General features: G+C 45.3%; 2 protein-coding genes across 5 annotated transcripts; both read left to right on the top strand.

The window, feature by feature from the left end:
- The first annotated feature begins 3,987 nt into the window (after positions 1-3,987).
- On the top strand, positions 3,988-9,959 carry LOC120688240 (SWI/SNF complex subunit SWI3D-like). Of its 4 annotated transcripts, none has more exons than XM_039970473.1 (8): positions 3,988-4,552; positions 5,712-6,253; positions 6,752-7,450; positions 7,530-7,696; positions 7,771-8,045; positions 8,130-8,315; positions 9,144-9,316; positions 9,417-9,959. In XM_039970473.1, exons 1-8 carry the CDS (start codon positions 4,138-4,140, stop codon positions 9,660-9,662), a joined length of 2,703 nt encoding a protein of 900 aa, XP_039826407.1. In that variant the 5' UTR covers positions 3,988-4,137; the 3' UTR covers positions 9,663-9,959. The 4 variants fall into 4 exon arrangements, with proteins under 4 accessions (XP_039826407.1, XP_039826405.1, XP_039826404.1 ...); XM_039970471.1 differs by having other exon boundaries at positions 4,000-4,552; positions 8,109-8,315; XM_039970472.1 differs by having other exon boundaries at positions 4,022-4,552; positions 8,118-8,315.
- A 1,294-nt stretch (positions 9,960-11,253) lies between these two features.
- Positions 11,254-17,536, top strand: LOC120691480 (ATP-dependent DNA helicase DDM1-like). The gene is made up of 16 exons (XM_039974552.1): positions 11,254-11,360; positions 11,516-11,578; positions 11,680-11,803; positions 11,914-12,435; positions 12,535-12,633; positions 13,138-13,484; positions 13,555-13,750; positions 13,842-14,017; positions 14,703-14,953; positions 15,054-15,158; positions 15,236-15,330; positions 15,475-15,594; positions 16,291-16,410; positions 16,579-16,677; positions 16,755-16,856; positions 17,003-17,536. The coding sequence occupies exons 2-16, from the start codon at positions 11,562-11,564 to the stop codon at positions 17,228-17,230; spliced, it is 2,601 nt and encodes an 866-aa protein (XP_039830486.1). The 5' UTR covers positions 11,254-11,360; positions 11,516-11,561; the 3' UTR covers positions 17,231-17,536.
- Positions 17,537-20,673: the final 3,137 nt, after the last annotated feature.

Genomic DNA, 20,673 nt, shown 5'->3' with positions numbered 1-20,673 from the left:
TCTCTAACAGCGTCTCCCTTTTATAGAGTAAGGAGGATGTGTACACAGACGTTGGACCCCGACAAGTGGGCCCAACAAGGATGTATACTATACTGAATAGACACTAATAGTGCCACAGTGATGGAGAATCTCTTGCCGGATACGTTTCATCGTCATGTAGACTCTCTGACCGAGGGGGGGGGTCTTCTCCTGTCCCATCGTCGAGGCGCCCGTTGAGGTAGTGTAGGTTGCGGCGTAGACTGTTGGGTCTACCGCGTATGCGTTATGATACTCCGTCGCCGAGTCGTCGTGTCTATCTGGCGTAGCAGACTGACGCGCGTGGTGTGAGTGGCGCCAGCGGCTGGACTGTGCACCTTGGTAACGTGCGACCATCAGTACAGCCTGACAAAAGTCTCCTCGGGCTCTGCTGTGGTAGAGCGCACTTAACGTCTCCCGCATTGAATGCGGTAGGTGGGCAAGTCTTTTCGAGGAAGCTTGGCAGCCGCACGCGTACCCGCGCCTGCGGACACGTGGTGTTTCCGGACCCCCCCAGGCGGGTGTCTGTTCCCTCTCCGCTGAGGGGTCCGGATAGTATTTGGGGGTCCGGATAGTATTTGGGAGGTCCGGCTGTCCTGGCTGAGCGCTCCGTTCTCCGGGACGATACCGGACCCGTCCTGAGCGAAAAGCGGGTCCGGGACCGTTGGTCCAGTGAGATGGTGTCAGACCCCAGGGGTCCAGCTGTTCAGCTCTTTAGGATGTAGTTATGGATAACTACGTGAGTCTTGGCACAGCAAGAGGGGTACCCTAGTCCAGAGGTACCGACAGACATTCTTTGGATCACTCATCACCTCATGAGTGACATGATCACTGTTCTCCTAGACAACCAAATACGCTTGCCTCAAAAACTTAGCAAGCGCCAATCAGTTTCCTCCATTTGTTGGATCTTCAGAAACTTCAACCATAATCGAGCACATTAATCTTTATAACAATATAATAGGTCATAGATCAGGGGCCAGATATTTACAATTACACCCTAACTTGGATCACGATTATGGATCAGGATCTGAATTAGAGGTTATAAGAAAATATTAAGGGTCTACCTGTAAAAACTCCGGGCTGGCGACATGGTTTTTTTCCGGCGAGGTCGCGCTGCCGCCGGTGACCTCCGCTAGACCCGCCGCTAGGTCCGACGAGTTCCCGCGCAAATCCTCTGACTCCCGCACCCCCTCGCGTGACGCCGAAGGCGCTCGCTCTTCTAGAGATGCCGCGGTGGCCTGAGATCGCCGGACCTACAGCTCAGCGTGCGGCGCCTGCGCGCGGACGGCGGGGCCGCTGGCGCGGGGTGGATAGAGCACAAGATAGAAAGCTCGGCGCTGCTGGCTCGGCCCCTCTCCTTGTCGCATTCCACTTGCAGGTTGCAGCGACGAATGGCTGGTGCTCGGTCGACGGCCGGTGGTGCTCGCGGCTGCGCACTAGCTGATTTCCTTATTCTGTCATCAAGGTTGCAGAATGCATCTGCACATACACTCCGATCAGATCCTAGCAGAGCACGCATAAACACTGCAAAACCATACGGATTTTCCAACGAGAGTAGTTTCTTCCTCGAGTAATCTCGGCCTCAGCTAGGTGTTCATGTAAGTAACAGGCGATCATACCATTTATTGATTCAGTAATCTCTTCAGTAATCTCTTGTACAAGAAGCACAGACAATTCCACAAATGAAAAGGCCAGACACCCGCTCCAAAATCCATCAAGAATGGTCGGCAGCTTGGTGAATTCGATCTCATCGCTCCAATATCTTTGTTGTATCTTAACACTTATTAGAGTTAAAAGAGTTTTGAAAAGTTCTTGATCTACTTTTAAACTTTTTTTACGTATCTAATTTTGGACTATTTGGATACATGAGCTAATGCTGATGTAATGACCACTTTTCCTAATAAATGCATCACTGCTGCTGGCCCGCCACGCCCACGCCCACTTAGGAGTTGAGGGAGCCGTCGCCCTCCATCTCCATCGCAGGAGGTCGACCACGGTGGCGGGCGGGGTGGATCCGACGAGAGCAAATCGACGGCGACGCGCTGGTCAGTCTGGGTGGCGTTGGCGGCGCGGATGGAGGACCTGATGGAGGAGGCTCAGGGTGGTGGAGGTCGCCAACGGCGGTGAGGGAAGAGCCGCCGCATTGCAGGATGGAGAACGTTGCTGCGCTGCAGGAGGGGGATGGGGAACAACAGATGACGGCCGAACGAGGGATTCGTGGGGAGGGGGGACAATAATTGCTCTATAGGGCCCAAAATTAGCCTCATTAGCACCCTTAGGAGGGGTTAAGGATTTGGCGTGGGCTAATTCAGTGTAGCCCAAAATGATCCCATCTGTTTAGATATATGATGGTTAATTTAGTCTAAAAGGGGAGGGCTAACCATTATCCCTAGCATCCAAAGATAGGCTTTTCAGTTCTCGATCCAAACATGGAGGCAAAAGTTTTTTTTTATGAAGTAATGTGTACCTTGTAAAAGTAAAAGTTCAAAATAAAACCACCGGTCATTCGTGCTGGCCCATTGCTTTGCAATTTGCAAGCAATGCGCACTCCAAAATGCAAATCGGACGCTGTTAAAAAAAGGGAAATTTGTCTACAAGACATTGTGAAAGTGTGATTTTGTGTGCAACACATCACAAAATTGAATATTGTCCATAACACACCGCGAATGTTTGATTTGGTCTGCAACACATCATAGCAATTATAATAATCATTTTCAGTTGAATGAAGATGTAAATAGACTATTTTGCCCCTGGGCCCACCTGGCATCCTCTTCTTCTCCCATCCTCGCGTCTACCATGAAGGGCAGTTAGGGGCGTCTTCTTCTTCCGACTGCACGCGCCCGCGGCAGCCTGCTTCGCCTGGCCGCACGCCGCATGCTCCGCCTCTGCCGTCGGCCGCCTGCTCCGTCCGGCACGCCGGATCTGGAGGGAGCGCCGGTGCGGGGAAGGAAGCAGCTGCTCCCGAGCTTGAGCAACCACGCCGGCGGAGGGAGCCTGGGAGGGGCGGCCGGAGGAGGGCCAGGGCCGGCGGGCGGTATGGCCGGTGAAGCCGAGCTGCGACGAGCTCCAGGCCGGGCCGCGTGCAGGAGAGGGAGGCGACGGCGGCGAGCTCGGGCACGAGCGGAGCCGCGCTTGGGCGCCGCCGTGCCTGGCCCCCACGCCGCCCGCACGAGCGCCCTCTCCTGCCAGCCGTCGTCCTGCCAGCCGCGCCGGGACGCGAGCAGGGCAGGGGAGGGGGAGCTCGACGCCATGGAGGCCCTCGGCCGGCGAGGGAGGAGCAGCACGCCAGCCCGGCCACCCCGCGCCGCCGCGGCTCCCGCCCCGCACGCCACCGCGCCATGGCCTGGGCGCACCACGGGCCTGGGCGCCACAGGCCGCGGGTGGAGGCCGCCCCGCCACGCCCTGGCCGGCGCCGCATGCCGCGGGCGCAAGGGCGGGCTCTGCTTCACCACGACGGCCACGACCATGACGGTGCACGCGTCGGCGAGGATGCTGAAGTGCGCGAGGGTCCACGGCGGCGCGGGCCAGAGGTGGCGCGGACCGGCGTTGAGTGGCCACGGCGAGGCGCGGGTCGCCGCCGTAGGGCGCGAGGTGGGGCGGCCGCGGAGGCCGCGATGGCGCAGCAGGGAGGAGACGGAGGGGAAAGAGAGAAGAGAAGGGAAATAAGATGACAAGTGGGCCCAGGGGCAAAATGGTCTTTTTACACCATCTCTAAGTTAAAATTGATTATTATACTCAGCATGGTGTGTTGGAGACAAAATTGCAATTTTACGATGTGTTGGAGATAAATTCAACTTTTACGGTGTGCTTCACACAAAACCAGTCTTTCAGAGTGTCTTGGACACAAATTTCCCTTAAAAAAACGGACGCCGGACGGGCAGTCCGGAAAAAGGAGTTAGCTGCCGGTACCAAGACCCCACCAGTCAGTGAGACATATGGCGTTGCTATGGGCACCCGACGCCACATCCCCGCAACTTCACACCGAACAGCAGAGAGGTAGGAGAGCACAGAGAGAAGAGAGGCGGAGCACTGGTAGGGGCAGTCGGCAGACGGGGCCGCGCTCCCCTCCCCATCTCCGGCTGGTCTCGCCGGGAGTAAGGGAAGCGAAGCCGCCGAAGCGGCATGGAGCCCAAGCCGTCTTCGGCGGCGCATGGTGACGCGCCCGCGGCCGAGGCCCCTCGACGCCGCGGCGGCGGCGGCAAGCGCAAGTCGTCTGGGTCCTCGTTCACGCCGTCGAAGCGGCAGGCAAAGGAGAGGAACGCTGCCTTCCACGTGCCCCCGCACCTGCTGCACAGCGGGCCGCTCACGCGCGCCGCGCGCCAGTCGCCGCACAAGCTCGCGGGCGCGCCGCCGGAGCCGGGACCAGCGTCGTCGGCGGCCCCAGCTGGGGATGGGGTGAGCGGCGGGCAGGGAGAGGTCGGTGCGATCCGGGCCGAAAGGGAGGAGACACCGGCAGCGGAGCAGCCGCTGGTGGATGAGGTGTTCGAGGCCGTCCGATCCCGCGGCGCCAGCGTCCATGTGGTCCCTACCTTTGCTGGTGAGTCCTCTGCGCCACGAAGACTGATGTGATCTCTCGGTTGGGGTTGTGAATTGTGGATGCTCGCGACCAATTGTCCAGTTCGCGACTTGGTAGAGGATGTTGGGCGGAGTTGTTCGGTAGATTAGTCCACTGGAAACCATCCCCCTTTAGCTTATTGTTGTGCAATTTGAATGGTCTTGTCGAAGACCAGCTCATTTTTATGCGTAGTTTGCTTCATGATGTGTTAATTGCATGTGTTTTTGGTATATGCGTAGCTTTATTTGGTGGCATACTGCTAATTTAAGTAGTTAACTGATTGAACTTAGAATTGTATAACATGCTGTTAATTGAAGTATTTAACTAGTTTAATTTTTAATTTGTTATATAGCTTCATGCTGCTAATTTTAGTAGCAGTAATTTGCTTTTGAGTTTTCTGCTGCTGTGGGGACTGATCCATTTTGCGTGCTTCTCATTGTGCATGTAACCAAGGGAATAGCTGTGATAACTGCTTCTTTGTGTCCAGTCTATGTCCCTGTATGCATTTTCTAACTCTAAAGATGAATGCATATTATCTAACTTGGACATAATCAAGGATTTGTAACATGTACTGCAATAAATAATGCCATCTTGCAGCCAATTTTCATTCCATTTTGAGACTTTTGTTCAGAGTTCCATGTAGTTGCCAGTTTGGCAGTATCCTCTATGTACTATTTTAATACGTTCTCTGATGGAAACAATAAAATGACTTGTTAGAGAGTAAAAGAATTTGATAGTTCAATAATTTTCCTATCTCGTGTGGTTGCAGTTGGCCAGTGACTACTTCACACCATGCTAATCAATATAACTCCTCATTTCTTCTACTGCACAGTTTCTAAATATTCAAGGCATATTAGCAACCCTTTCTATTTCTATAAGATTGTATTCCAACAACACCTTAATGTAATTCATGGTTTTTGTCTACTCAAGGCATTATAATCTTTTCTTTGGGTGGAATTAAAGTATTTCACATATAACTTACCCGAGAAAGCATTCCACTGTTTCATGGTGAGCTTCAAGGTCCCACCTTCAACTGTATCAGTCATGGTTCTTGCTGTCTTCTCTATGACTCTACTCATTGTTTAAAGCAAATTTTGCTTGGGAACAAAAAATTACAAAAAAATAACCCTTTCTTCCACAGGATGGTTTTCATGGAAAGAGATCCACCCGGTTGAGAAGCAGACCTTGCCTTCCTTTTTTAATGGCAAATCTGAGAAGCGGACACCTGAGATATATTTGGCGATTAGAAATTCCATCATGATGAAATTTCATGCCAATCCTCAGTTGCAGCTGGAGTCCAAAGATTTAGCCGAGTTGTCATTCGGGGAGATCGATGCTCGGCAGGAAGTCTTGGAGTTCTTGGATCACTGGGGCTTGATAAATTTTCACCCTTTTCCACCAGCTGGACAAGAGGAGAGTAAGCCTGAGGAGAGCCAAGACAATTCTCATGATGAGGAGAAAGCTTCTTTGATTGAGAAGTTGTTTAAATTTGAACCGGTTCAATCATATATGATGCCTTTACCCAAGAAAGAAGATGTGGGAGCTCCACCCCCTCTGCCTAGCTTGTTTCATGATCCTGTACTTCTTGAAGATGTAGTTGTAGCAGCTGAGCCTTCTGTTGAGTACCACTGCAACTCCTGTTCAGTTGATTGCTCGCGGAAGCGCTACCACTGTCGGACCCAGGTTTGGATTTTTAATTCAGTACTGCAGTCCCTTCTGAAACTTTGCTGTATGTCTCATCACATTTGTTAGCACCTATATATCTGCACTTTGGGTACACTTATTAGCACTCGTTCGGTATAGTATATGGAGATGCATGCTGTATTATTTATAGGCCGATTGGAGTTCTTGTGTACGTCTTATTTTCTATCAGTGTTGTTTTCTACTCCTTTTCCCAAATTGATTGGCAACAGCTATATGGCGTAAACAACAACCATTAGATCATTGGATATGGAATTTGGATGCCATTAACCTGCCAAAATGCTGATATATCTTATGCATTGCAGAGATCTATCAACATTAACTTGATGCGACTTTAATACTTCTCTGTAGCCACTACTACTTAGTGCTTACCTTCATTCTGAAGTCAACCTTTTCTTGTTACTGCTATTGTTTAAGAAAGAAAGAGTTATGTTTTAAATCCGACGATCGGTAGTATTGATCTTTCATTCATTTCTACAGGCAGATTTTGACCTGTGCTGTGATTGCTATAGCGAAGGAAAGTTCGATCCAGGCATGGCCAAAACTGACTTCATCCTCATGGATTCTTCAGAAGTTTCAGGTGCTAGTGGTACTAGCTGGACTGATGAGGAGACCTTGCTTCTTTTAGAAGGTTTAGAAATTTTTGGTGGAAAATGGGCCGAGATTGCTGAACATGTTGCTACTAAAACAAAAACACAATGCATGTTGCACTTCCTTCAAATGCAAATCGAGGACCGCTTCCATGATGCCGAAGATATTAATCAAAACATCCCAGGAAATACAGAGCAAGTCACAACTGAGAAAGGCATTGCTGAAACATCTGAGAAAATGGACGCTGAAGATAAAGCGGAAGGAAAAGATACTGCAGATGAGAAGGCCTCAGAGAAATTAGAGGGCAACTGTGAAGGAACGAAAACTGAAGATGCAAGTGTTGTCGAAAATAAAGATGCTCAGATCTCAGTTAGCAAAGATTCAGCTGCATCTCCAAACATTGAAGAGCCAAAACAATCATCTGATGAGCAACCTACTGTAAAGGAGAATTCTGCTGATGTCGACACTTCTGGTGAAAAACTGTCGAATGTTGCTATTGATATCCTAAAATCTGCGTTCGAGGCTGCTGGTCACAGCCCAGAATACGAAGGTTCATTTGCTGATTCAGGAAACCCAGTTATGGCACTAGTAAGTTCTTTAAACTACTTGTTGTTTTTACTTATTTGTACAGTATGTACTACCCAAGGCCTAAGATATGTCTCTGCAGGCAGCATTTTTAGCTGGCCTCGTGGAAGATGATAGCGCTACCACTTCATGCCGTAGTTCCCTAAAAGCTATCTCTGAGGTGTCTCCTGCGCTCCAATTAATTAGTAGGCACTGTTTTATTCTTGAGGAACCACCAAATGATCTGAAAGACATTTGTGTTAGTGTAAGGTAAGCAATGCTTGCAACTATCTTACACAGAAGTGCTCGCAAGAGTTTTCTGACAATATAAATAAAATTTGCAGTAATAAAAATACAGATGGTGATCAAACAAAAGATGAGGAGATCACTCAAAATTCAGTTGATACTGAGAAAAAGGAAAACAATGAGAACAAAGATAATTCTTTATCTGCGGAAAAGCATAATAATTCATCTATCTCACAAAACAACAACCAAGAATCAGACGGTAAGAGTGCCTCACGTGATGATTGCCCCGTAAAGGAGGCCAAAACTAATGATGCCAAGGAGTCAGGTGATTCAACTGCTACTGCGGATAAGAGTGCAACCGACAATACAAAAGGTTTGATAAGTTCCATTAAAGGTTCAGTTACTCCAGATAATATGACTGAATGTGGTTTATTAGCTTCACCAGTGGTTCTTGCAGGAAGTAATATAGGTGCAAGTAACCCTAAACAAGTAAATAACAAACCAAATGTCGAGGTGGAGACTCCTGACGATTCATCTTTAAAAGGGAAGGACCGGCCCAATAAGACTGAAGATGCAGTTGCTACACCAGCCACCCAACAGGAAGATAAGCAAAGTGAAACATTGGAAAATGGCAATATGGGAGGTACTTCATCTGTTTTTTCTCATCGAAACTATTTGTATGAACTGTAAAGGATAACCACGCATTTTCATTCTGTTTCAACTAAAACTTCATTATTGTTTGCTGTTTTTTTCTATAAAATAGGTAGTTCATGGCTTTTATTTACTAGTATGGATGACCCACTGGTGACTATTTGCCTGTACAATTCACTAGTGACTGATTCACATGTTAAGCATATTGCTGACTTTAGTGGCTAAAATTCTATATTTTACAATATATCCACCATCATTTGCTAGCCTGCCAGGCTGCCATTGGATTGAGCTTTATCTGGGCTGCCGTAGATAAATTCAGAATTATGTGCCTTGCTAATTGCTTTGCTGGTACTGCATGAATATGTTCCTGATTGAATATAAACACCCAATGAATAATTCCATTTTCCAAAACTTTAACGAAGTAAATCTTTTGTTGCTAGTATGTGTTTAAGTATAATCAGTCAGCCCTCCATTAACAAGCAAGTGCATTTGGGGTTTGTGTGTGTGGGGTAAATTTTTTTAAAGTTCCAGAATATTTCATCTTTCTCCCCATGAGTTTGGTGATTACTACAATTACATCAGTTATTGCCTCTGCTATTTGTCCACAATTTTCCAAACATCAATGACATCTGTTACATACATATCCTCCCAACCATTTGGAATACATATAGCAAGTTTTTACCACAAAAGCCCTGACTTTTGTGTATGGAATCACAGTGAATTGAGCACATTAGGGGGAAGGTCAGAATTCTGGAAATGGCTCAGTCTCCATCCTTTATCAGCTGATGACTTCCCTTGCTCTATGCTGTCTATCTTGCAGAACCTAACGAAGAGAAGGGCTCTATAGTTACCGTAAACCAGAATGATTCCATAACTAGGCTCAAACGAGCAGCAGCCACTGCTATATCGGCAGCTGCTGTGAAAGCTAAATTTCTTGGTGATCAGGAGGAATATCAAGTTCGAAGGTTGACAGCACTGATGATCGAAAAACTGGTAGTGTGAAAATTCTGATCATGGAACCGTACCTGCTTCATTTTGTGTGTTCTACTACTTATAACTGTGATTGTTAAATATGATTATTCATTTCATGCAGTTCCAAAAAATAGAAGTGAAGATGTCGTTATTTGCTGAGATTGAGCAGGTGGTCCTTCGAACAAGAGAGTACACAGAGAAGACCAGAAAAAAGCTCCTATTGGAGCGAAATGCGATAATTGCAGCTCGCATGGGGGCATTGCCATCTAGGCCAAATCAGCCTGGTGTAGCTGGACACAGATTACCGCCTGGATATGGCAACCCCGCTGTACGGCCGCCAAATGCAATGCCGCGGCAGAGCAGCTGAGGAAATCCAGATTCCAGACTCCTAGTGACCTATACTTCATTCTTTTAGAAGCATACTTGAAAGACTCAAACCTACCAGCTTGTTGTAGCATTTTTTAGAAAGTACATTGTACAATTGTCTGTATAACTGCTGCCATGAAAATTCACCATTTTTCGCTTGAATTTTCGATTGTACCCGCTTCTCGGGACGCAATAGCTCCACAAAGATTTTAAACCTTCAGTCAGATTTGATCTATGTTGTAAAATAGAGAATAATTTTTATCATATTCTGTAATTGGAGTATGCTTCCATTCCATCAGATTTGATCGATGTTGCATATTGTCAGATATGCTACTGGTAGCTAGGCTTCACCTGCGTAAGCTGCATTTGCGTTGTTTGCACCGTGGAAACTTTCAGGCCCTGTTTAGATCTATAAAGTCAAAATACAAAATTTTTATAAATCACTTACATGGTGTACTAAATGTAGTCGAAAAATAAATCGCATTACACAAATGGACTGTAAATCGCGAGACGAATCTAATGAGCCTAATTAGAACGTGATTAGATATTAAATTGCTACAGAAATCTACAGTAAACATGCTCTAATGATGGATTAATTAGTCTCATTAGATTCGTCTCGTAGTTTACAGACGAGATCTGTAATTAGTTTTGTGATTAGTCTATATTTAATACTTCAAATGTTGAAAATTTTCTTCTAAAAATCCAAAAATCCAAAATGCAAAGTGATCTAAACAAAACCTCAATATACATGTAAATTTCTCTAGAAATCTGACAAATCTTTCAGTTCAAACTATGAACACATCTTACGATGCTCTCACGGAGTCACGGTAGCAGACGACGAGCTGAACCGGATACTGAACTCCGGTTTCTCGCCGGTCGGCCCCGGGTTTCCAACGGTCAGAATGCCCATTTACTCCGACGCAGCCAGCCATCGAAACGACCAAAGGAGGCCACAGTTTGAACGCGAGGTCGGCCGTTGGCTTTTCACCCGGTCCGCCCAATCTGCGCGGTAACAGAGCACAACACGCCACGCACTATCCACCAGTGCAAGCCACGTAGACCCGTTCCGCTGCGGTTTCACCTGTGACCTCCATCATGATCCACATGTCAGCAGGAGACGGTCCATTGGACCCGATCTATTTGAGGGGGAGGCCGTACCATCCCCTTCTGCCGAGATCGAGGCAGGCAGGCGCCCGTGCTTCCCATTTACGAGCCACCCCAGAGAACCAAGCGGTGGCTGCTGGGACCTGTCACCGACACGTGGGGTCGCGCGGGTGGACCCAGGATGGCAGTGGGGAGACAGCTCAGGAATGGCTGTACACGTCCTCTTTGGAAACGCAAGTGAAAGTCCAGGTCGCCCAGCAGCAGAAACGCAGTTTGAAAAGCCCCACGGCCTAAATTACGGAAATACCCCCAAGCACGACCCGCTGCGGACGCGGGCCTACCTGAGGAAATATGCCCTCGGTGGCAGAAGAGGAAATACAAGGAGAAATCGAGGGCCATTACGCCCGCCGCTCCTCGAACTTTCCCGCCTGAAACCCTCTCGCCTCCCAAAGCCCTCGCCGTCTACTAAAAATAAATATTAAGGCCCCTGCTCGTGCTCTCGTCCTGTTCCTCTCCCCACTCCCACCATTTCTCGACTTCCCCTGATTTCTTTTCTTCTGATAAATTGTCTGTGCTTGGGGAAGCATCAATCGAGGTATTTTGTTTTCCTCTTGAAGTTTCTGTTGTTCGGATGTTCATCCGAGAAATGGCATTTTCTTTTTGGTCTGAATCTCCACTCTGAGAGTGCAGATTCTGCATGTTTGTCGGACTCTCCTATTTTGAGTTGCTAATTTGGTACTCCTGATTTAGGGTTCTAGCTCTTGGTTTGAGGTGGTACTAATCTGATGAAGCTGTGATGAAATGGGGTTTAGGGTTTTAGATCGATCCATGATTTATTATTTTAGATCGATCGATGATTTATTTTTTTTAGATCTTTCGATGATTTGGGATTCTTTTCTGAAACATTTCGGCAGGGCTTTATCTGGTGGTAGACCCATGGTAGAAGAGATGGTAGTCGCCGTGGCGAACGGGGTGAAGGCGGAAGTCGCCCCCGCCGCTGCCACGGCAGATTCTCCTAAATCCGTTCTGGAGGACGAGGTTATTTTCTGGCCTGCAGATTTGTGCATTTTGCGTGCCCAAGCTTTCCAAACATTTCTACCTTTTGGCCTGAATGTAGTTGCTGACACCATATTTTTGTGTAAAATCAGAAAATTTCTCACCCCAATATCGGGAACGCCTCCCTTGCCACTGAGCCAACTAAGCAAGAGGAGGAGAGCTCGGATGATTTTGTGGATGCAAGCTCGTCCCTGCCTGTGGACCTTGAAATCAATATTGCTAGTGTGCACCCTGTCGTGGAGGAAGAGCAGCTTCCGGATGACCTTGAAATCAATATTGCTAGTGTGCACCCTGTCGTGGAGGAAGAGCAGCTTCCGGAGCCTGTCAAGGAGGAGGAAGTTGATGGTTTCTTGGATGAAAGTTTATCTGTGCCTATTGATCTTGAGGCCAAGAATGGCGATGCATCCCTGATCACAGAAGCAATGAAGAAGGAAGAGGAGCTGCTTGAGGAGGCGCGGATTAAGGCAGAGGAAGAAGAGGAGACCAGGAAGAGGGAAGAAGCTGCAAGACTTGCTTTTGATCCTGAGGCACGGTATAGCAAGTTAGATGACTTGCTGTCGAAGACACAACTCTTTTCAGAGTTTTTACTTCAGAAAATGGATCAAATCGCTGATGTATGTGTCTCTCATGGTGCTGGCAGTTTTTATGTTTATTTGCAATAGTTTTTTTTCTTCTTTGTCGTCAATTAATGCCATTACCTGGTTGCTAAGCAGGAAGTTGTTGAACCTCAAGCTGAAGAGCCGCCGGCAGAAGAAAAGAAGAAAGGACGTGGCCGGAAGAGAAAAGCTAAAGCTGTGCCCCAATACAATGATGTGAGTGCAGGATTCATTAAATTATCCCTGTCTTTTATAATTTTTGAGTTTAATGTTTTCTATAGATGGATTACATGGATGTTACATTGGACATATAATTACTAACTACAATAATATGTCTCGTCTGCTCACTTGGACTTCCACCAGTAGGATGTTAGTTTTTTTTATATGGAAATTACGGTAGGGATGGTGATGTGATGGCCACGTTTCAGTTGTAGCATCTTTCTGTTATATTTAATAGACTCTAAAAATATATTTGAAAGCTGTTCAAGGATGGGTTCATTACACGTACATTGCATGGTTTGTTTGATTTAGACTTCTTGATTCCTTCTGATCTAATGGGCATAGAGTTATGGAACTTTTACACATATGTTCTGGTCTTCTGGGGATGATCTAACAAGCAAAGAAGGGTCAGCAGAAAATTAATGTTCACAGAATAAAGCATTATTTTTTTGTGTCATTTCTGTTCTGACATCCATAAATATTAAATAAAATATTTTTCAGAAAAAGGCTAAGACGGCAGTGGCAGCCATGCTTACAAGATCTCGTGAAGAACGCCTCGCTGATGATTGTACTCTCTCAGAAGAAGAAAGGTGGAACAAAGAGCAAGCCAATCTTGTGCCTTTAATGACTGGTGGGAAGTTGAAGTCATACCAGATAAAGGGTGTGAAGTGGCTAATTTCATTGTGGCAGAATGGGCTCAATGGGATACTGGCTGACCAGATGGGCCTTGGGAAAACAATCCAAACAATTGGATTTCTTGCTCATCTGAAAGGGAAAGGAATGCACGGTCCATACATGGTAATCGCTCCTTTGTCCACTCTCTCGAACTGGGTGAATGAAATCTCGAGGTAATTATCTTTAGGCATTCTTTTAGCATCCTTAACATTGATGTTCTAATGATGAGACACTTGATTCCAGGTTTGTTCCATCTGTCACTAGTATCATTTATCATGGAGATAAAGTGGTCCGGGCTGAGATAAGAAGAAAATTCATGCCTAAAACTAACGATGCTGTTAGCCCTGATTTTCCGATAGTAGTGACTTCATATGAGATGGCCATGTCAGATGCAAAATTTCTTGCTCACTATAAGTGGAAGTATGTTGTTGTGGATGAGGTGATGGGAAAAGCAAATTTCATAAATTTTTAACTTTGTATGGCAGTTTTCCCTTTTTTGTATTTACATTTAAGTTATATGATTTCTACAGGGGCATCGTTTGAAAAATTCTAAGTGTAAATTGTTAAGGGAGATGAAGCGCATACCAATGGATAATAAACTCCTTTTGACTGGGACACCCCTTCAGAACAATCTTGCAGAGCTGTGGTCACTACTGAACTTCATTTTGCCTGATATATTCTCATCACATGAGGAATTTGAATCATGGTATGGTTTGCTCAATCACTTCATCTGGCAACCAATACCATTTGATCTTCTTATACGTGTCCCATTTGTAGTTTCAGCTTCAGCATTTTTGCACTCATCTTACTGATGGCAATCTTGATGCCTTCTTGCCTTGTATTAATACTGATTGTTATTTAATCAAACCTTCCAATGTACCATTTTGGCTTTGCTTTCATTTAGCTTGCTCTGCTATTGATAACTCTTATAATTTTCCTTGGTCATTGTTCAGATTCATATAGACTGTTTTGTGGTACCCAAGTGAATTGTCGGTTTCAATGTACATAAAAAGATTGTGAATTCATAAAGCCTAATAAATGCACATGTTCCAATTTTATGCTTGGGATGTTTTGTTCATAAGATTTTTACTTTAGTTGAAATTAAATTTCATGGGTTAGCAGACTTATGTTTGCTGATTTATATTGTGCATCTACACGTCATATCTTCTGCAGCCTCTGTTAAATGTCGACAGAGATTCACAATGTATTTTTTGCCCATTAATATTCATTCGGAAATGCTACTTTCTCAAATTCACTTATGGTTCCAAGTAATATTCCCATCTTCAGATAACAACTAAATAGCTGGATTATATTTGTTGCTAAGTATTCCATGCATTATGTTTGATTTGACTCCCTCTGCCTCAGTTGTGGTGACTCCTGTCTTCTTGAAGGTTTGATTTTTCTGGAAAAGCAAGTGAAGAAAAAGAAACTGAGGAGAAAAGAAGGGTTCATGTTGTTTCAAAGCTTCATGCCATTTTGCGTCCATTCCTTCTAAGGCGGATGAAAGAGGATGTAGAGCAGATGCTTCCACGAAAGAAAGAGATAATCATTTATGCTAACATGACTGAACTTCAGAAGCGAATCCAGGATCACTTAGTTGAGAAAACATTTGATGTCTACTTGAATGAAGAATCAGATATTGGTATTACATTTACATATGTTCATCTGCAGACTTACAGTACTTCATGCGTATAAATGAATAACCCTGTATTCTGACAGTTTTTTTTGTCTTTGTACTGTAGTGTTGCGGAGGCCTGGCATTAAGGCAAAGCTAAATAGTCTTTTTATTCAACTAAGGAAGAATTGCAGTCATCCTGATCTTTTGGAAGCTGCATTTGGAACAACAAGTTAGTATACTTCTCATTAATAATTCTGGGCTTGTTTGCTGATCTCTCTTTACATTATCATGTATTTTTGTTTGCAGGCCTGTACCCACCTGTTGATAAGCTTCTAGAGCAATGTGGCAAATTTCAGCTTCTGGACAGATTACTAACTTCGCTACTTGCACGAAAGCACAAGGTATATGGTTTTTCCTCTTCTTGCGTTGTGTTTTAGCTGTGTTTATATCCAAGCACACATTAACTTTAGTTCAACCACGAGTTTGTCCTTTTTTTCCTTCTAATATTGGATATTAACTTTATTTCAACCTTTATATATTTGTAGGTTCTAATATTTTCACAATGGACAAAAGTTTTGGACATTATTGAGTATTACCTAGATTCAAAAGGCCTCGAGGTTTGCAGAATTGATGGTAGTGTTAAGTTGGAAGAGAGGAGGAGGCAGGTAATTTACTAGCCTATGCAAGTGTATTGCTATTTTTCTTTGAGTATCTAAACTTTGAGGAATTGCATTATGCTTGGTTGTATTTTGCTGGGATTTTGCAAATGTACAAAATTTGGAATGTGCCATGGCACAACCATTAGTGACTTCTTACTTGTGTTAGGTCTTGAGTTCGAATCCTGGTTAGCGCGATTAAATAAAATAATTGTTGCTTGCTCCTATTCCACGTCTGAGGTTTGAGGAAGCTTCCACGTGAGGGGGAGTGTTGGAATATAAGTGAATTGCCCACCTCTCTCCATCAGCTTTAAGCTTTTGGGTTGAACTGGTCGGTGCATGCAACTCAATAACTTGCACTGTTCTGAAGCCACTTGTTGAATTGCACATTCTTGGAGTACAACTGAGAGCCCTTGGTAATCGTATTCCTGGTGATTGACATACATAGTATATTGTTGTTTTCATGATACTGCCTGTGTTTCAGCATGATCGTTTAGCTAATTGTTTAGTTGGTCATGGCATCACATTTTCCCTGCAGCCATGATTCCTTGAAATTCGATGATGTAGAACAGTTTCTGTCATTTGGTGAACACTAAAAAAGTAGCAAGCTGCATTTTACTGCATTTGTGTTGCTCCTTATTTGCTTCTCGGTTATTGTTTGTCTGTCTTCACTTCATAAAACTCATTTGCGCTTTTCCATCACAGATAGCAGAATTTAATGACTTGAATAGCAATATGAATGTCTTCATTCTGAGCACACGGGCTGGTGGGCTTGGTATCAACCTTACTTCTGCTGATACTTGTATCCTATATGACAGCGACTGGGTAATATTCTATCTTTAGTGTTGTACTCCATGAACCAAAATGTTCTTATGTTGGCTTGTTAAGATGTGTTCTTGCTGACTACATTCCTGGGCTCTTGGTTATTCATGCAGCTATGTTTCTCAGTTACCTACTAGTTCTAATTTGCTGTATGTTTTCTTCATCGTTCAGAATCCTCAGATGGATCTACAGGCCATGGATCGATGCCACCGGATTGGTCAGACACGGCCAGTGCATGTATATAGGCTGGCAACATCACATTCTGTTGAGGTACGGTTCAGTGATCTGTATTTTCAGATTTGTTGCTTGGCCTACTCTCAGGTTTACTCACTTTTTCGACATTGCAGGGGCGGATCATCAAGAAAGCTTTTGGGAAGTTGAAACTAGAGCACGTGGTGATAGGGAAGGGACAGTTTGAACAAGAGAGAGCAAAGCCTAATGTCTTAGAGGTAATAGCTTCATACTAACTCCTAAGTATATATAAAGCTAGCGACAATTTTTTCTTCAGATCCGCAACACCAAAATTTTGGACAGCAAACAAAGTAAATGCGAATGGGAAAATAGTCACGGATACAATTTTTCCATGTTAATGCAGGAAGGGGAGCTGCTGGCACTGCTCAGGGACGAGCAGGCCGAGGAAGACAAGATGATCGAGACCGACATCAGCGACGAAGATCTTTTGAAGCTGATGGACCGGAGCGACCTGTCAGGACCGCCTGGTGCTGCTGACGCTGTGCCACTGATCCCTCTGAAAGGCCCTGGCTGGGAGGTCGTGGTGCCCACAAAGAGCGGTGGCGGCATGCTCTCGTCGCTTACCAGCTGAGCGCCGGCGCTGTGTTTTGGCTGCATATCAGGCGATATTTTGCACATATGCCCCCGAAAACACTGTTGAAAAGGGGTGTTGCGCCTGCAGCAAGTAGAGTAGGCGATGTTGTGCTATAGGCCCCTGGAAGGCTGGAATCTGCGTTGTGACGTGAGCTGTGTGAGCTTCTGTTGCTGCATTTGCTGGTGGAGCCTGTAGCCCTCGAAAAAAGGTTTGTACGCCTTTGAAATGCAGCTTCCACTGAAATGCAGGCGTTTAAACTGTAATGCCTTAGGGCACTTAAATACGTTGGCTCTTTTGAATTCACTTGCAACTGCTGGGAAATTTGAAAGCCAGGGCTCATTGCTACAAGGCTGGGAAAGGTAAAACGTGTGCAAGTGATTGCTCAAGCATGGCACCCCGGCATGCGGGACGCTTCCTGGAACACCACCTGCGTCGCCACCAAGCTTTGCGACGAACTCGCTGGGCGTCGCAGGTCTCAACCGTGTGCTCCAGCTCCGTCGACCAGTACTCAGGTAGAAAGGAAAAGTCTGGTTTATACCTTCTAATTATCGCAAAAGTTTGATTTTTAACCTTTAACTACGAAATCGGACAACATACGTCATCCAACTGTCAAAATCGGGCAAATTTGGCCCTGTGGTGGTTTTTTATTTTGTGAGAATTAAAAATATTCAATTTTACACTAAAAAATTTATAAGTAATTCATTTTAGTAAAAAAATTATGAAATGGGTATCAAAAGTTTTTTTAAAATGTAACATATCTATTGTCACATGACTTGTGAGCTATTTAGATCTAATTTTTTTATGCTCATAATATTTGGCTACTTGCGGTTATGTCTATTATTTTTAATAACTAAGATTCAAATGGAGCAATAATAGATATGTTATATTTTTAGAAAAATTTTGGTACTAGTTTCATATTTTTCTGATTTAAAGTGAATTAGTTTTGATTTTTTAAATCTAATTAGATTTATTTAATTTTTTAGAAAATGTAAAACCACCCTAAGGGCTAAATTTGTTTGGTTTTGACAGTTGGATGGCCTATGTTATCTGGTTTCGTAATTAAATGTTGAAAATCAGATTTTTGTGATAATTCGATGGTGAAAATTAGACTTTTTCTCATGTAGAAAAGATACCTATCGGTGAACCAAATGTTAGCCTTGTGGTCGCCCCCGATCCTTGATCTCGCGCTCGTGGCAGCGTGTTGGGCCGTCGGGTTCGGTGGTTACCATCGTTTCTGCCAAGTCCGTCGCCAAACAATGACCGGAAAAATCCGTGGGCACGAGGAAGTGTGACTGGGTGACATGCTGAATCTGAGTGAAAAATACGACCACCAAGACCAAGGATATCAGAAAGAGTACACGGGCTATATGCTTGAAGCCGCGCTGGGCAATCCTATTCTTATTTTTTACCTTCAGATTCGTATACAACAACTTCTAATTTTCCATAATCCCACCTATCTTCCAAACAATAAGTTAATGTATTTCCTAGAAAATTAATCAAAATGAAAAAAAGAAAGATAACTTAGAGCAAAACAAAATGATCTCTATTTTAAAATGGAAAGAGTACCACAGACACATATAGATCAATAACCAGCAAGCAACATGAGCGTCCTTGCCAATCTGCTGGTAGCATGAATAATGAGAAAATGAAATGCTGCTTCCAATATTTGCGGCATGCAGCCATGTTCCCGCTATAGACAACATGTATGCATCCAAATGATTTAGTAGCTCTTGGGTCTCTCGGTTCACCGGCACTCGGCTACACGAATACTTTCATGCTGATCTAGTATAAAATTTTAGTGAGGACCTATCAGTGTATGAGCTATCGTAACTTCACAAAATAAAAATATATAGGCTAAATTCCACAAAAACTAGAGTGAAGTCTACTAGAAACTAGCTAGAGTACGAGTGGGGGCATATGCCCTTGCTTGATCCTATACGGACGTACGGGTGCCCTCATTTGGTATGAAATTGACAGATTAATTAGTACTTAATGATTTTCAACAACTAGCTAGCTACTTCTCTTCTCCTCGCCATGTCATCTCCGGAGGCTACTCTACTCTCTATTTATAGCTCTACAGCTCTTGTTGAGCTAACATATAATGTACACTACGGGATTCCATTTATTTGCCATGTGTCTGGAGCACACGGCAAAAGACGAAATATACACGGCAAATTCTTTGTCGTGTGGTACACATGACAAAGAGCTCATGGCTTATAAAGGCCGGCAAAGAGCACCTTTGTCGTGTGCCTTTTGTCGGACACACGGTAAAGTTAGAGATGGCAGCGGATCGGGTTCGGTGCGAGTATCCGCGGGTTTCGGTTTTTCGGGTTTCGGGTTTGGTGTTGGTTTTTCGCTAACGGTTTTCAGGTTCGGGTTTGGTTTCGGGTTTTGGTTTCCACCCGTGGATATCCAATGGATATCCGAAATAAATTATTTGGAATTAAAACTCATGTTTTATAATATGTTAATGATAATTTGTTTACTTAGACTATTAAATTTATTGAAAGTTGAGTCATGAAAATATTTATTATTTGTTGCCTCTTGTTTATACATGTGAATATGTGTATATTTATCTGCGGGTTTCGGGTATCCATTCGGGTTTCGGGTATCCGCGGGTTTGGTTTTGGTGATGGATTTCCACCCGAATCGGTTTCGGGTTCGGGTTCGGGTTACGATTTTGGGTTTCGGTTTTGGGTGCACGGAGACTCCACCCGATCCGAACCCGACCCGTTGCCATTCTTAGGTAAAGTTTGCCGTGTGCTTTGGTCGACACTCGGCAAATATTTTCGAAAGGATTAAAAAAACAAAAAATCTCGCGGCCGTTGTCCTGGTCGCCGCCGTCCATTGGTCGCCGCTGCCGCCGCTCCACTGCCTCCCGGCGCCACCTAGCCATCGGCCCGCGCCGCCGCCGCCGGGGACAGATTCGGCCGCGCCGCCACCCGCCGGGGGCGGATCCGCATCGCCGCGCCGCCGCGCCGCCGCCCCGCCTCGCGACGCCGCACCGTCGTCGCGACGTCGCCCGCAAGTGATTCAAATTTGAACCGCAAGTTTTCAAATTTGAATCACTTGCGGTTCAAATTTGTCGATGTCCTGACCCGATGGTCCGGCACCAACTAGTGATGATGCTGCGTGTTCCTCGTTCTAGATGGTTGATGCAAGATGCAACTCAGTAACGCACGGGTTTATCCTGGTTCCGGCCGTGGGGCCGTACGTCCAGCAAAGGGGTGTGCGAGAGCACTGTACTGTCTTGTACCGGGGGTGCCTGTAGTAGGGGTACAAGCGAGGCGAGAGAGGGAAGGAAGCTCCCAGGTCTTTGCTAGAGGAGGAGTTGATTGAGGCGAGTGCCAATATCGGGGCTCAGAAGAGCGTATGTGCACATGTGTGTGGTGCTGAGTGTTGTGTTCTGCCGGATGGATGTCGATGAATCCGCCCCTAAG

Source organism: Panicum virgatum, chromosome 9N (assembly GCF_016808335.1).
Source record: "Panicum virgatum strain AP13 chromosome 9N, P.virgatum_v5, whole genome shotgun sequence".
Taxonomy (NCBI): Eukaryota; Viridiplantae; Streptophyta; class Magnoliopsida; order Poales; family Poaceae; genus Panicum; species Panicum virgatum.
The sequence above is the reverse complement of the archived record's forward strand: the minus strand, read 5'-3'. Positions and strand labels throughout refer to the sequence as shown.

Excerpts from the sequence above, each read along its gene's own strand:
- LOC120691480 (XM_039974552.1), top strand. Across the intron at positions 15,159-15,235 it reads AGCTGCATTTGGAACAACAA|GCCTGTACCCACCTGTTGAT; the intron begins GTTAGTATACTT and ends TTTTGTTTGCAG. Across the intron at positions 16,857-17,002 it reads CAAAGCCTAATGTCTTAGAG|GAAGGGGAGCTGCTGGCACT; the intron begins GTAATAGCTTCA and ends ATGTTAATGCAG.
- LOC120688240 (XM_039970470.1), top strand. The coding sequence starts at position 4,138 with ATGGAGCCCAAGCCGTCTTCGGCGGCGCATGGTGACGCGCCCGCGGCC. Across the intron at positions 6,254-6,751 it reads GCTACCACTGTCGGACCCAG|GCAGATTTTGACCTGTGCTG; the intron begins GTTTGGATTTTT and ends TCATTTCTACAG. Across the intron at positions 7,697-7,770 it reads GACATTTGTGTTAGTGTAAG|TAATAAAAATACAGATGGTG; the intron begins GTAAGCAATGCT and ends TAAAATTTGCAG.